At 44.9% G+C, this 14,259-nt stretch overlaps 1 protein-coding gene across 1 annotated transcript in view; it reads left to right on the top strand.

The window, feature by feature from the left end:
* The window catches only part of LOC138473323 (deleted in malignant brain tumors 1 protein-like), a 911,582-nt gene that overhangs the window by 490,263 nt on the left and 407,060 nt on the right, over window positions 1-14,259 (top strand). Inside the window, exons 39-41 of the mRNA XM_069611989.1 lie at window positions 5,082-5,111; window positions 10,049-10,072; window positions 10,153-10,188. Coding sequence (XP_069468090.1) covers window positions 5,082-5,111; window positions 10,049-10,072; window positions 10,153-10,188 — 90 coding nt within the window. The remainder of the gene's footprint in view (window positions 1-5,081; window positions 5,112-10,048; window positions 10,073-10,152; window positions 10,189-14,259) is intronic.

Below are 14,259 nucleotides of genomic sequence, written 5' to 3' on the forward strand. Positions count from 1 at the left end.
GTGCCATCTGATGGGCGTGGGGTTGGATTCACACTGAAGGTCTACACATTGCATAGCTATTCTCTGAAACATTAGACGAGATGGCCGTGTAGGACAGAAGATGGCTCACAGGTTGGAGCGCTGAAGATGGAACCATCGCTGAAGCTGGTGCCAATGGTTGGTGTTGAGTCTCCAAGAGAATAGATGGTATGGCCTTGCAGGACACATGATTGGCTAATAGGTTCTAGGCCATGAAGTGGGGAAATTGCTGGAAGTGGGGACGATGATCAGTGTGGAGCCTCAGATATAATAGGTAGCGTGGCCGTGGTGGACACAAGGTTTGCTCAGAGGTTAAAGTCTGAAGGTGGAGCAATCCTTACAAGTGACGGCACCGGATTGCCTTGAGTGTCAGATCAAGTCATTAATGGCGGGAGCATCTCTCAGATAGATGTCTAGGGCAGGTTCTGAGGTTTCTGTGGAGATGTCGCTGCACAGGGCCTGCAGCTTCTCAGCGGTTGCATCCCTGAGGACGAGGTCATTGGACTGCACTGATTGTTGTGTAGTCCTCAACCATCTCCTCAGAATATGGGTGTCGTCCTATTATCAGGTTCCTCTGGAGGGAGAGCAGTCCAAGCGCTGAGTCCTCAACTAATGGGGGCAATTATGCAGCGGCAAGCCTTGATTTGCTCTTCAGGATATTCACCTGGAAAGTAAAGATTTTGCCAGAAGCGAAGATGTTCTCTAGTCCAGACTTGCACTGTTTTATATGTGTTATCATGGTTGGTGTTCTCCAAAACTGGCCTCTGCACACAATTGGTAGGGTTCAGAGGTTACTTTGGAGGTAGTGGGTGGGGAGTACTACAGCACACTCCATGGCTATTTATGAGCTATTTCTGGCTTTCAGGCTACTAGCAAGTACTGGTTCCAGCACCAGGAATCTTGGGAATTATGGGTCTTTTCCTGTAAAATGCTGATTGCAGAACTCTCCACCATGTGTGGAATCTTCACGAAAGATCCCACACACAGACCATCTCTGTCCACGTGCAAGGTCCCGGAGCACACTCAGAGCCAATCAGGATCAGTTTCCATTCTCTTATCTCTAACAGAGAAACCAGTGAGACAACATTTGCTGCACCTGCTTTGCCCACTGTAAAATCACGGTAAAGAACAGAAACCAGAGAGAGAAAAGGCAGCTAGAAGACAGAAAAACACAGAGGGAGCGCTACAAGGCACTGAAAGGTTCCTCTATGTTCTGCTCTGTGAGAAAGGGTCTGTGACCACTTTCTGAAGCTTTCTAAGCTTTTTCCTTTGTTACTCTTTGAGTTTTTGATTTCACTCGACCCCTTTCAAAGGCATGTTGCTTTAGGTAGCATTGTTTTACTGTAAAGATAAGATCTTTTAACTGTTCATCTCTTTGGTCAGGTTGCCCTCCTGTTTGGCTGGTTTTGTTAGATGGGCCTCCTTTGGGGGAGAGAATGTTGGCGAGGTGCTACTATGCTGTCAGCACTGGCTCTACTCTTCATTCCCACTCCTTTAAGGAGAGTCCTTTCTCTCAGAAGGAGCCACATTAGGAGACTCTGAGAAAAGAAGGGAAGCTGGCCTAGAGTGCTGTGCTTTGAGTCTACGGTAGTCATCCACTCGGGGGTGGCTGTCTTCAGTTAAGGAGCAGGGGTGTACCTTCACTACTATCATGGCACCTTCCGTGATATGCTCTGACACCCCTGACATCCCTGGAACATTAGTGGCACCTTTTTCTTTCACAATGTCCTCATTCAACATTGAGTGATCTCGCGACCTCCAGATTCCCTCATGTCAAGAGAGCCTTCGACGCCGAGATGTCTCGATGTGGAGCGGCTGTAGAGATTGTTCACCGTCATTTGACTCTGAGAGGATTTTGGTGCTGAGGGGGGCTTGGTGCTGGAGGTGCCTTGACGCTGGGGATGCCTCAAAGCTGAGGTAGTTTAAAGCTTAAAGGGCCGGGACACCGAGAGAAGGCTTGATGAAGATAAGACGTTCGTGCTAGAGGAAAACTCAGCACAAGGAGAGCCCTCTTTGCTGATTAAAGAGATCAGCAGCGAGATCTCCATGTCTTCTTCAGCGATCTTCCATGACAGTCATTGTTGCTGGTTCTCTCTCTGAGGGCTAATGGTTCAATTAAAGCATTTCTGAGTCAGTCCTCAGTGATGGAGCTTGAATGAACTGGATCAACAAGTGATCAAGAGAGAATCTATTCTGATTCCAGTTTATAAAATTCACCACCTGGGCTCAATTATCGAAGCCGGGGAAGGAAATGCATATCCTTCATAAGAAGGGTGAATCCATGGAGAGGAAGTCTGAAATTGAGCGAAACTTGGAGGGGGGCATCTCTTTTGAGTTAATTGATATCATACATTCTTTTTGCCACTTGTGTGAGGCTACAGATGATGCCTTTTCAAGGATTTCTTGAAGATCAGTGGGAAATGCCACAACACAGAAGGCCCTGCAGTCTTTCTCCTGGTGGATGAAGATTCAGAGCTGAAATTGGGGGTCTCATTCTTGCTTTTCCCTAGCAGAGGAAGTCCTTGTGTTGCACACATCTCCTACTGGGTGGAAAGCCCACATTGCCCAACTACCTCCTCCCAGGGGTTCTGATCCTTGTCAGAATGTTTGTGTCACATCACCTTTCTGAAACTTTGGCCAGTCAAGCTGGCTCTCAATGTTTCCATCCCTTGTATTCAGAACAAGTTGGCAATAGTACAAACAGATGGCACAACAGCTCTGTGCTATATCTACAAGCAAGGAAGAATGAGGTTATGGGTTCTCTTGTGGTAGACTCAGCTTTTGTGGCGTTGGGCCATCCCAAGGAGAACTTGCATAAGAGCAGTGCACCTGCAAAAAAAACCTCTAAGCAGAGGACTGGCGAAAGAACAGGAATGGATGCTCAACGATGAGGCGCTAAACAGCACCCTGGAAGAATGCGAGGATCCAGGGGTAGACAAGATGCCCAGACATAACGTCCAGGTTTCAGGAGCACATATCTCTTGCTAATGCCTCTGTTTAACACCGTGGTCAGGGGCATCTCTAGAGAGACTCTCGCTGAGGCCACTGATCACACAGACCGTCGTGAAGTTCCATCAATCGGTGGCCACTATTATCCTCATAGCGCCCTTGTGCCCAACGCAGCGGTGGTACGCAGCTCTGCTACAGATTCTCCTGCCTATCCATTGCCTCGGTCACACTTTAGATTGGGTCTCCACTATTAATGTCATTAGTAAGGATTTCCAGGTGTGTTCCTGTCCTTGGTCAGACCATGCCAGGATGACTTTCCTAAAAAACTGAAATGCAGGAGAGCAAAATGTAATTTGGCAAGAAGCGCAAAGCTGCTTACGCGGGACCAAATTGAACCCGTGTTACGGCCTTCCATTACTTTTTATCCTACTGATTCTGCAGTAGTGATGTCGCAGTTACTTGTCTCCAATCTGGACAACATCACCAATTCCCTAGCGCCTCTTAAATATAGAAAAAATAGGGAAGGGATAAAAAACAAAACCTGGTTCTCTCCAGAGTTGCCCCTTTCTTTGCCCTTCTGGATCAGGAGGGGGTGGAGTTGGCCAACTATGCATATGACACACAGTAAGTCATCCCCATGGCTGGTACTCACTCCCAGGATGAAGCTGAACTGAACCGTGTCCATACCTCCATGGAGAACTGGATGATATGGAGCAACTTGGCATTGAACAGGGATAAGACCGAGTTGTTGATTTTTGGCACTCAGTCTACGCTGGCCAAGCTTGATCCTTCCTATGATAACCTTCAACTTGGAGAGGTCAAGATAACTCTCAAAAAGAAAGTTAAAACCTTGGGTGTGGTCTTTGACCAACAGCTCAATGTGAAAGCCCATGTAGGAAGTCTTGTATTAGCAGCAGCCTACTACATCAAGCTTTTGGCACATCTTAGACCTTTTTTTCCACAGGCCAAAGCTGAGACTATTGCTAGAGCAATTGTCGGGTCTAGAATTGACTGCTGCTGTTGCCTCCTGGCAGGGCTCAGCAAAACTGATGTTAACAGACTACAGGTGGTGTAAAACGGTGCAGTCAGCGTGGTCGTGGGACCATCCCGTTGTGACCCTATATCGGCAGCCAGACGAGCACTGCATTGGCTCTGTGTGGAAGCACGCATACTTTTCCGCCTATTGGTCATTACCTTTAAATGTAGACAGGGCTTAATGCCCTCGTATCTGCAAGATCTCATCCCTGAAAAAGTGAATACTAGATCTCTCAGATCTAGCAATCAGAATTATCTGATGCTTCCTAGATGTGGGACGAAGAAGGTGGAAAGGGGAGCTTTTCACATTGCAACCCCTAAAGCATGGATCAACCTACCTCCAGATCTCAGATCTCAGAAAACCATTGATCCTTTTAAGAAAAAAATTGAAAACATGGTAGTTTGCTTGATCTTCTCTGGCAGCTCGGGCTGAATACCTTTCCTGGTCAAATGTTTCTTGTTTAATGTTTTGTTGTCTGCGCCCTGATGCCCATGGGTCCATGGTTTGCGCATTATAAAGTAAAGTAAAGGTCATGGCAGGTCAATGGTGCATCTCCATCCTGGTCTGTATGAGAAATTAACTGAGGGCTCTCACTGTAGTGCGATGTGCGGCTCCATCTGAATTCTTTTCGCAAAAGGTCAGTGGCCGGCGTGAATTCTGGTATAGTCTCTGGATATTTGTTCTAACTTTTGAGATAGATTTGCAGCAGGCAACGCAGGTACACAGACTGTCTCCTCTCCACTTTCCGTGTTAAAAAAAAAACAGATTTATTGCTTGTAATAAGTGGTTAACCATATATTGGCTACATTTAACATTTAACATTTAAATATTTGGACAAGGTGTAGCCATGACCAAGCACTTCCACAGAGGTAATATTTGTTAATGATTATAATTAAGAGAAAGCTACGACTACTGGTGAGTTATTTTCATGATGTACATCCTGTATGTTCCAGTCATTTTAAATGAATGTCTGTAAGTCTATGGATTCCAGCCACAGTGACCAACACTGAGCCTGGACCTCGCAATGTTTGTCCTTCTAATGCTCTTCTATCACTAATGCTCGTGTCTTCTTCTGTAGACGCAACATCCGGCTCACCACAGACTACAGGTATGTTTCCAGCATGTTCTAGTTTCCTCACAATGCCCCACTGGTCAGGCTTGGTGCCAGGACCCACAGTTTGCTCCAACTTGACTACCAGGGTGGATGGGCTTGATCTCAGACGTTACATGTGTGTCTATCTGCACCCTGGCCCTGGATGTGACCCCCTAAAGGACCAACATGGGCTGGAGTCGGCTGTGCTCAAATGGAAGCTCAGCTGGGAATACTTTCTCTCGAATTAATCGAAATGAAATCCTGTATCATATCGCATATTTTAAATTTACCCATCGTCCCAGTCAGGCAGGGACTTAAGGCAGCTCAGACGATGCAATAGACAGTCATTAAGAGAACGGGCCCATTTCTTCTGATACAGCAGTTCCCCTGCAGAGAGTAGAGTTTATTTAAACAATAGGCCCTGAGCAGGGGGGCATTACCATTTCAGGTAATGCCCCAGGCCCATAGTTACAGGCCCGAGCAAAGGGGCCTATTGCTATTAGTACCCCGGCCTGTAAGACCGGGGTACTAAGAGCATTTATTTTCTGTTCCGAAAAGCTCTGGTGTTTCGAACAGAAAAAAAAACAAAGTTAAAAAAATGGCCGCTGTGGAAAGGAAAACAAAGTCTGTTTTCCCTTTCCATGGCGGCCATTGAAAATGAATGTAAAAATGAATGTAAAAAAGATAAACAAACAAAATGGCGGCTATTCAAAAAGTAGGGAAAAAAGTAAACAAATAAAATGGCTGCTATGGAAAGGATGGAAGGGTCTCTATCATTCAGGGGTTACCTCACATTTGGGTGATATTCCCTCCTACCAAGTGAGGATATCATACATGTATACAATTCAAAAGAAGGAAAAACAAACCACTCTCAACAAAGCGTTCTAGATGTGTCCTCCAGATATAGTTTCAAAAAGCAACCATTATGAACAAATATAGGTTCCATCTAGTGAACATGAATCACAACCAACGTAATCTAAAATTTAAATTTTTATTCATTTTCTGCTTTTAAACACACCTCATATAAACATTTAAAAAAACATTTATAAATCACTAGAATTTCCGTATCATAAAATAATTCCACCTCACAAATTTAAAGTCACAAATCACTTAATTTTCAAAACATCAGTGGCAACTCAATTCATTTTATTCCCCAATTCCCCACCACGTTACAATAGCCTGATTTATATAAGTTTCTGTCCTCAATGTTACAAATCACTGGACATTCTTCAGGGGCAGAAAATTCATCTTGTGCTTCTAGTGGATCTTTTCTCATACCAGATTTTTATATCTAAAGACACATAAAAGAACACACATTACCACATGGGCATCCCCGGTCAATGAGTAGACCTCGCCAATCCCTAATCACCCCTAGGGTGGACAGATATACAATCTTTAATATACCTGTACCATTGGCTTCTGACTCTATAGCAAAGCCAAATCTTGCTCTTCACCTTTCTAATAGACAGGGAACTCACTCAGAGTATCAGGTACCCAAAACCAATACACACAGCACCTTAATCAATGACCATATTGAACAGCAATAATGTCCTCTAAAAAAGCCCCATCCCCAGGGAGATACCATAAATTCAAATGCAACTCACCCTGGGGTCAAGGACTTCATCGTCTTCATAAGTCACTTCAATAATTGAGAAATTATTCCATCAGCAGTTAATCTAGGTTATTAAGTGATTTGTGACTTTAAATTTGTGAGGTGGAATTATTTTATGATACGGAAATTCTAGTGATTTATAAATGTTTTTTTAAAATGTTTATGTGAGGCGTGTTTAAATGCAGAAAATGAATAAAAATGTAAACTTTAGGTTACGTTGGTTGTGATTCATGTTCACTAGAACCAACCTATATTTGTTCATAATGGTTGCTTCTTGAAAATATATCTGGAGGACACATCTAGGACGCTTTGTTGAGAGTGGTTTGTTTTTCCTTCCTTTGTATTGTACACAAGTATGATATCCTCACTTGGTAGGAGGGAATATCACCCAAATGTGAGGTAACCCCTGAATGATGTAGTCCCTTCTTCCTTTCCATGATGGCCTGTCACGGATCGGGAGCGGAGGTGCTGGGGACAGAAGTGTTCCCTGCGCATCCGATCCCGAAATGGAAAAAAAAGAAGGTAAGTGGGTTTGGGAGGGCAGAGATGGGATTCTTTGGAATGGGGGGCAAGGGGGAGGGAACAACCCTTAACTCGATCCCCGGCGGGGGAAGATGGCAGCCTACATCCGTGGGGTGTCTCGGAGAGGGATTACCCAGTTCCGAGCCTCCTCATTGGCGGAGTGGCTGACACCCCCATGCCCCCCGCCGAGGACAGAAATGAAGTAACGTTGTGGGGGAGAGGGATTCCCAGTCAGGTAATGCCACGGCATGGGCAATGAGATTGCATGTTACAATCTCATTGTCCCTCGCTGAGTACTAATCCTTTATAGACTCCCCCCTGCCAAGAGTAAAGTTCATTCTGGTACAGAGTCTCACTTGCAAAGAGAGAGTTTATTCTGATACAGTCTCCCCTGCAAAGAGTTTTTATGACATCTCCCCTGCATTCTGATAAAGTTTCTCCCGCAAAGAGAGAGTTTATGCTTTTATAGCATCTACCCTGGAAAGAGTAGAGTTTGTTTTATAGAATCTCTCCTGCAAAGAGTAGAGTTCATTCTTTATAGAAGCTCCCCTACAAAGAGTAGAGTTCATTCTGATACATATTCCCCTGCAAAGAGACAGTTTATTCTTTTATAAAATCTCCCCTGCAAAGAGTAGAGTTTATTATTTTATGAAATCTCTCCTGCGAAGAGTAGATTGCATTCTAAAACTGTCTCCCCGGCAGGGAGTTTATTCTTTTATAGACTCTCCCCTGCAAAGAGTAGATATCATTCAGATACAGAGTCTCCACTGCAAAGAGAGAGTTTATTATTTAATAACAGTTCCCGTACAAAGAGTAGAGTTTATTATTCCATGAAATCTCCCCTGCAAAGAGTAGAGTTAATTCAGATACAGAGTCTCCACTGCAAAGAGAGGGTTTATTATTTTATAACGTCTCCCCTGCAACGAGTAAAGTTTATTATTTTTTTAAATCTCCCCTGCAAAGAGTAGAGTTCATTCAGATCCAGAGTCTCCACTGCAAAGAGAGAATTTATTATTTTGTAATATCGTCCCTGTGAAGAGTAGAGTTTATTATTTTATTAAATATCCTCTGCGAAGAGTAGAGTTCATTCAGATAGAGTCTCCACTGCAAAGAGAGAGTTTATTATTTTATGGACCCTCCCTTGCAAAGAGTAGAGTACATTCTGATACTGACTCTCCCCTGCAACGAGTAGAGTTCATTCAGATACAGATTCTCTACTACAAAGAGAGTTTATTATTTTATAGACTCTCTGTTGTAAAGAGTAGAGTACATTCTGATACTGAGTCTCCCCCTGCAAAGAGTGGAGTTCATTCAGATACAGAGTCTTCACTGCAAAGAGAGTTTATTATTTTATAGACTATCCCTTGCAAAGAGTACAGTTCATTCTGATACTGAGTACCCCCTGCAAAGAGAGTGTATTCTTTTATTGCATCTCCTCTGCAAAGAGTAGAGTGTATTCAGATACAGAGTCTCCACTGCAAAAAGAGAGTTTATTATTGTATAACTACGCCCCTGCAAAGAGTACTCCCCTTCAAAGAGTAGAGTTAATTCAGATACAGATTCTCCACTGCAAAGAGAGAGTTTATTATTTTATAACATCTCCCCTGCAAAGAGTAGAGTTTATTTTATGAATTCTCCCCTGCAAAGAGTAGACTTCATTCTGATACTGAGTCTTCCGCTGCAAAGAGTAGAGTTTATTCTTATACAAAGTTTCCCCATTGTAGTGGGGGCTTGTTGGCTTGTTCTTGTTCAGTCCGGTTTCTGATACAGAGTCTCCTTGTCAATGGAGAGGGTCTATACTTTTTTTCAAAGCGATGTATTTGATTTTCATGAGAATGTACACTTGCTTACTGAGTTTCCACTTTACATCAACAGTCTAAAAGAGCAAGACAAAAAAACCCTAATAACTCTGTGTGGGAAATTCAACTAGCAGGCAAGTGGTGGGGGGCGAGGGCCAGGCGAGTGCTAGAGCGTCACTCATGGACCCCTCCCCGTGGTTAATGTTCGACCCAGCCTGACCAACTGCAAAGCATTCCTCGACCTCCCTGATCTGCATCCTTGAGAGCAACCCCTCTACGGTACTGAGTGACCGCATTCCCTCCTACATGGCGCTTGCTTGCTGTTTGGGCCCACACAATCCTCGGTGCTCAAACTGAGCTTGATCAGCTCACATCTACGCTCAACACCGGGACTGGAATTTATCTAACACCCCTGGTACTGCACTCAGTGCGACTTCCCTCAGTCTGTTATAACTTCTCTCTTCTTCCTTTGGGATGGGTTTTTGTACAGTATTTCTATTTGTTCTATTGCAGATGGTGTGTTTGATTAAAGTATACATATATTTATAGAACCTTGATTGGACATTCCCTTTATTTTGGACTGCAATACTTTGTTGTTTGGTTCACTACTGGGTCACCTTCGCACCCCTCTTATATAGCCTTGCCTCGGCCCTTGTTACCACAAAAGCTTAAGGAGGTGTATCTCTTTATGATCCTTATGTGAGGTCTCAGTGTGTCATTTTACCCCTACTCATCCTTGTACTCCTGCGAGGCAGCATCCAATTTATCACAGTTTCTGATAGTGGGGGCTGTTGGCATGGAGCTGTCCTGCTACTTGAGTTCCTGGTGCTCAGCGCAGTTCAAGGGTTGATTTTGCTTGTGTTGGTTCAGGTGTTCCTTTAGGTTCAAAGATCATAGAAATGCAGTCTTTCTGGGGTATTTGTTGTAACCACCAGAATACTTGAAACTTGCTGAATGTTGAAACGTCCCCCATCCTGCACGCCTTCTGTGTTAATTGTTCTTTTTCCCTCTTCTTGCAGCTGCAAGACCACCATCAACTCCAGGTAATTCTCTGGTCATTTACTCCTGGGTCGGCCACCAAGTCATTTCTGGGGACTGACAGTGTGTCCTCTTTCTTTTCCAGCTCAGACTCGCATCCCTACGAACACATCTGCTGAAGGTAGGACCTTTTTCCATTGAAGTCAGTGGGCCTCATTCTAAGTGTGCCGGTCGGCTCACCGGCACCCTTATTTCCGGACCGGCAAACTAAAGTGTCTGCCAGCAGTGAACACTGTGGCCGACAGGTCAGACCCTGCCGGGCGCTGGGTCCACGGTAGGCAGACTGTTCACGGAAGCGCCGGCACCGTTAGCCATCGTGCCGGTGCTTCATAGTCCCCACTCCCATAGAGCCCTAAGGGACTTACATTTTACCGGTGCCTGACTTTCGGGCTGCCGGACTTGTAATAGCATGGTGGCACCAGGAAGTCAGGCGCCAGTAAAATATAGAGTCTGGCGGCAATCCGCCGGTAGCAGCGGCAGGGTTACCGCCGGACTCGTAATGAAGACCAGTGTTTATTTTATGGAACCACTACTGTTCGATGATCCATTGCGACACCCAGCAAGCATTCTGGATGTGGCTTATTTATCATTTTGGACATCAGTAGCCTCCTGTGACACTGAACATAATGATAATATTGTCAATCAAGTAAGTAGAATCCCTAATAAGGAAAACCATAATTGGCAAAATCTGGCAGAATATTTTTACATGGAAAGTAACAGGGAACCCTTTGTTTGACTCCCTGAAGAGAGGAGCTGTGTTTATGTGTCTGCATAGTGTAGAGTCCTGTCAAAGCTACTTATAAGAGAGCAATAAAGATACTGTATTCATCCTGATCACCATTCCTCACCAAATCCATCCACACCCAGAACTGCCAAAATCTTTCATGAGCCTAGTGTTTGCAAAACGTTGTCACCCGCCGAGGGATTGCCTCCTATGTCTATCCTTGCCACACTGCCCCGGCTCACGCTTCATCTTCTGTGTGATGCATATTCGCTGTGGGGTCATCCAACACCCTCTTTTTATCCCTGGGATATGTTATGTTGAGTTATACCGTGCATCGCTACCACCCAGGGGCAGTCTCCAGGTGCTCACGTGGCTCTGCAAGAAAGAGGACGAGGTTGGTTAGTGTGGATGGAGGGATAGGAGTGGCCCAGAATCAGGAGAAACTTTTTGGATAGTCACCCAAGACAAGTAGTAATTTCCCATCAGCCCTGCACGGTCTCCAGCTATTCACGGATTCAGCATATAGCCTCACTGTGGTGAGATAACAACGGTGAATGAGCTTGAATTAAAGCTTGTTGTAGTGTACACATAGAGAGGGACTTGATGACCTGGCCTATGTTGCCATCCAGTCATTGCTGGTCAGCTGATTACCTAAGCCCCCAGGCCATTTCTCCTGTCAAGGAGGTCCTGTATGTAGTCCTGAGTCCAGAGACACAACCATAAAAAGATCTGAGATTAAGCTGCTTCTTGAAAAGATAACCTTGAAAAGATTCAGTAAGCTGTCTGGTTGAGTCTGCCATCGAACCTCAGGTTGGGGAACCCCTTGTCCTGTCTGGAGACATTCCACTCTGGCAGTGGGCCCCTAGGAGTGGAAGCACATCAATTGTCATCAAATTGATCTCCATGAAACTAGGAAAGGGCAAGCTTCTGCCCTTTGAACATGTTGCCCTTTATGGATCACAAAAGGGGCGTGTTGCCCCGGCTGCCGAAGTTGTTAATGTTCATCCCCCAAATACCTCATACATTTCTTAATCATTTTCACCAAATCAATTATTTTAGTTTTCTTTTTCCCTTCAGCGTTTAAAAAGATAGAGCACATCCCAAAATAGGGAAGTTAACTTTCAAACCTGATACCTTTGTAAAGAGACCTAATTCTATACTTAAAGCACTAAAGTAATTTGCCTCGAGACGTCAACTAATTCACCATCAGCAAACATTATGAACTTAAATACCACAATGCTAAAATGGATCCACTGCTTTCTCGTGTTGCCCCTGACCTATGTAGCAGAATAAGCCATAACTAGAAGTAAAAGGAAATGGAAGAGCAGTCACCATTGTCTAGTTCCCCAATCCTGTTGTTTATTTTGGTGCCGGACCAAATAGTTGGACATGACGTTCCTAATGAATATTTCATGAAAACCCAGAGCTTGCCCAGTCTTCTTGAAAAAGGCCCAGTCCACCCTGTCGAATGCTTTTTCTGCATGAGTATGATGAAGGGGCCAAGTGAGAGGTGTTTATTTTATCCAGAAGGTGGGATGTTTTATAAATATTGTCGAGTGGCTATCAGCTTATGACAAAGCCTGCTTGGACAGACTGGATCATATTGAGGCTGGGGTGGTCTCCAAACTGGATTTGAAAAACTTTGTAAAAAGCTTGACCTCAAGATTCAGAAGAACCAAGGGCCTATACACCCCACTGAATTCTGGGCCTTTACCTAGTCTACGGATGAGGCTGGGTGTAACTACCGTTGTAGAGTCAGACCGTTGAATGTTAGGAAGACTTAGGGCCTCATTACGAGGCTGGCAGCAGTAATATAGGCACGGCTGCTGCCGGTATTTTTTTTTTCCAGCGCCCACAAATGACCAATTGCCGGGTCATTACGACCTTGCCGGACCCGGTATTTGCCCATTCCTGAGCGCTGGAAATAAATCTTCCCCATTCCCATTGAGTCCATAGGGCTCAATGGGAATGGGGACGTTGGATCCACGGGCACCGTTTATAACGGTGCCGGTGCATCCGACGTGCTGTGCTCGCAGGTGCCTTTCATTCCGCCAGGTCAGACTTGGCGGAATGAAAGGCACCCACAAGCACAACTCGGAGTTTGCCGGTCTGGATACAATGGTACCGGCAAGCTTACCGGTACCGTTGTATCTGAACCGGCAAGCTTGTAATGAGGCATTGTGTTTTTACTTCTCTATAGCAAAACTGATTAGTGTTTTTGATATACAAGTGTTCATTGCAGACCATGAGTGGGACTAGAATCTCAGTTACTGTCCTACTGCCATTCACCCTAATTCTGTGCTGGTACTCAAACATGGGGGTGGTGCATTTCCATTTATCCTTATTCTGTAATGGCCCCCAAAAAAGGCGAGGTCCTTTCCATTCTTACTAATTCTGTGCTAGTCCTCGAACATGGGGAGGCCAATTGAAATCACCCTAATTCTGAGCTGGTCCTCAAACATGAAGAGACCATTTCCATTCACCACAATTCTGTACTGGCCCCCAAACAATGCGAGGTCCTTTCTATTCACCGTAATTCTGTGCTGGTCCTCAAACATGGGGAGGCCAATTGAAATCACCCTAATTCTGAGCTGGTCCTCAAACATGGGGAGGCACATTCTAATCACCCTAATTCTGCGCTGATCCTCAAATGTGTGGAGGCCATTTCCATTCACCCTGATTTCCTGCTGGTCCTCAATCATGGGGAGACCATTTGCATTCTCCCAAATTCGGTGCTGAACCCAAAAATGGCAAAGCCAATTCCATTCACCCTAATTTCTTGCTTGCCCTGAAACATGGCAAGGCCAATTCCATGCACTTTAATGCTGTGCTGGGCCTGAAACATGGGGAGGTCAATTCCATTCACCCTGATTCTGTTATTTTCCTCAAACATGGGGAGGCCAATTCCATTCACCCTAATTCTGTGCTTGTGCGCAAACTTGTAGATGCCAATTCCATTCACCCTAATTCATTGCTGGCCCCCAAACATGGCAAGGCCAATTCCATTCACTCTAATTTTGTGCTTGTGCGCAAACTTGGAGAGGCCAATTCCATTCACCCTAATTCTGTTCTTTTCCTCAAACATGGGGAGGCCAATTCTATTCACCCTAATTCTGTGCTGGTCCTCAAAAATGTCGGCCAATTCCATTCACCCTAATTCTGTGCTGGCCCTCATATAGGCAGAGGCCAATAACATTCACCCTAATTCTGTGCTGGTCCTCAAACTTGGGAGACCAATTCCATTCACCCTAATTCTGTACTGTTCCTCAAACATGGGAAGGCCATTTCCATTCACCCTAATTCTGTGCTGGTCCTCAAACATCGGGAGGCGAATTCCATTCACGCTAATTCTGTGCTGGCCCTCAAATATAAAGAGGCCAATTTCAATCAGTCTAATTCTGTGTTGCAATCGCATATGGGGAGACCAATGCATTGGCAGTGTTTGGTTACCTTGAGATCAATATGCTA

The sequence above is a fragment of the Ambystoma mexicanum genome, chromosome 8 (genome assembly GCF_040938575.1).
Source record: "Ambystoma mexicanum isolate Mex_15411 chromosome 8, UKY_AmexF1_1, whole genome shotgun sequence".
In the NCBI taxonomy this organism is placed as follows: Eukaryota; Metazoa; Chordata; class Amphibia; order Caudata; family Ambystomatidae; genus Ambystoma; species Ambystoma mexicanum.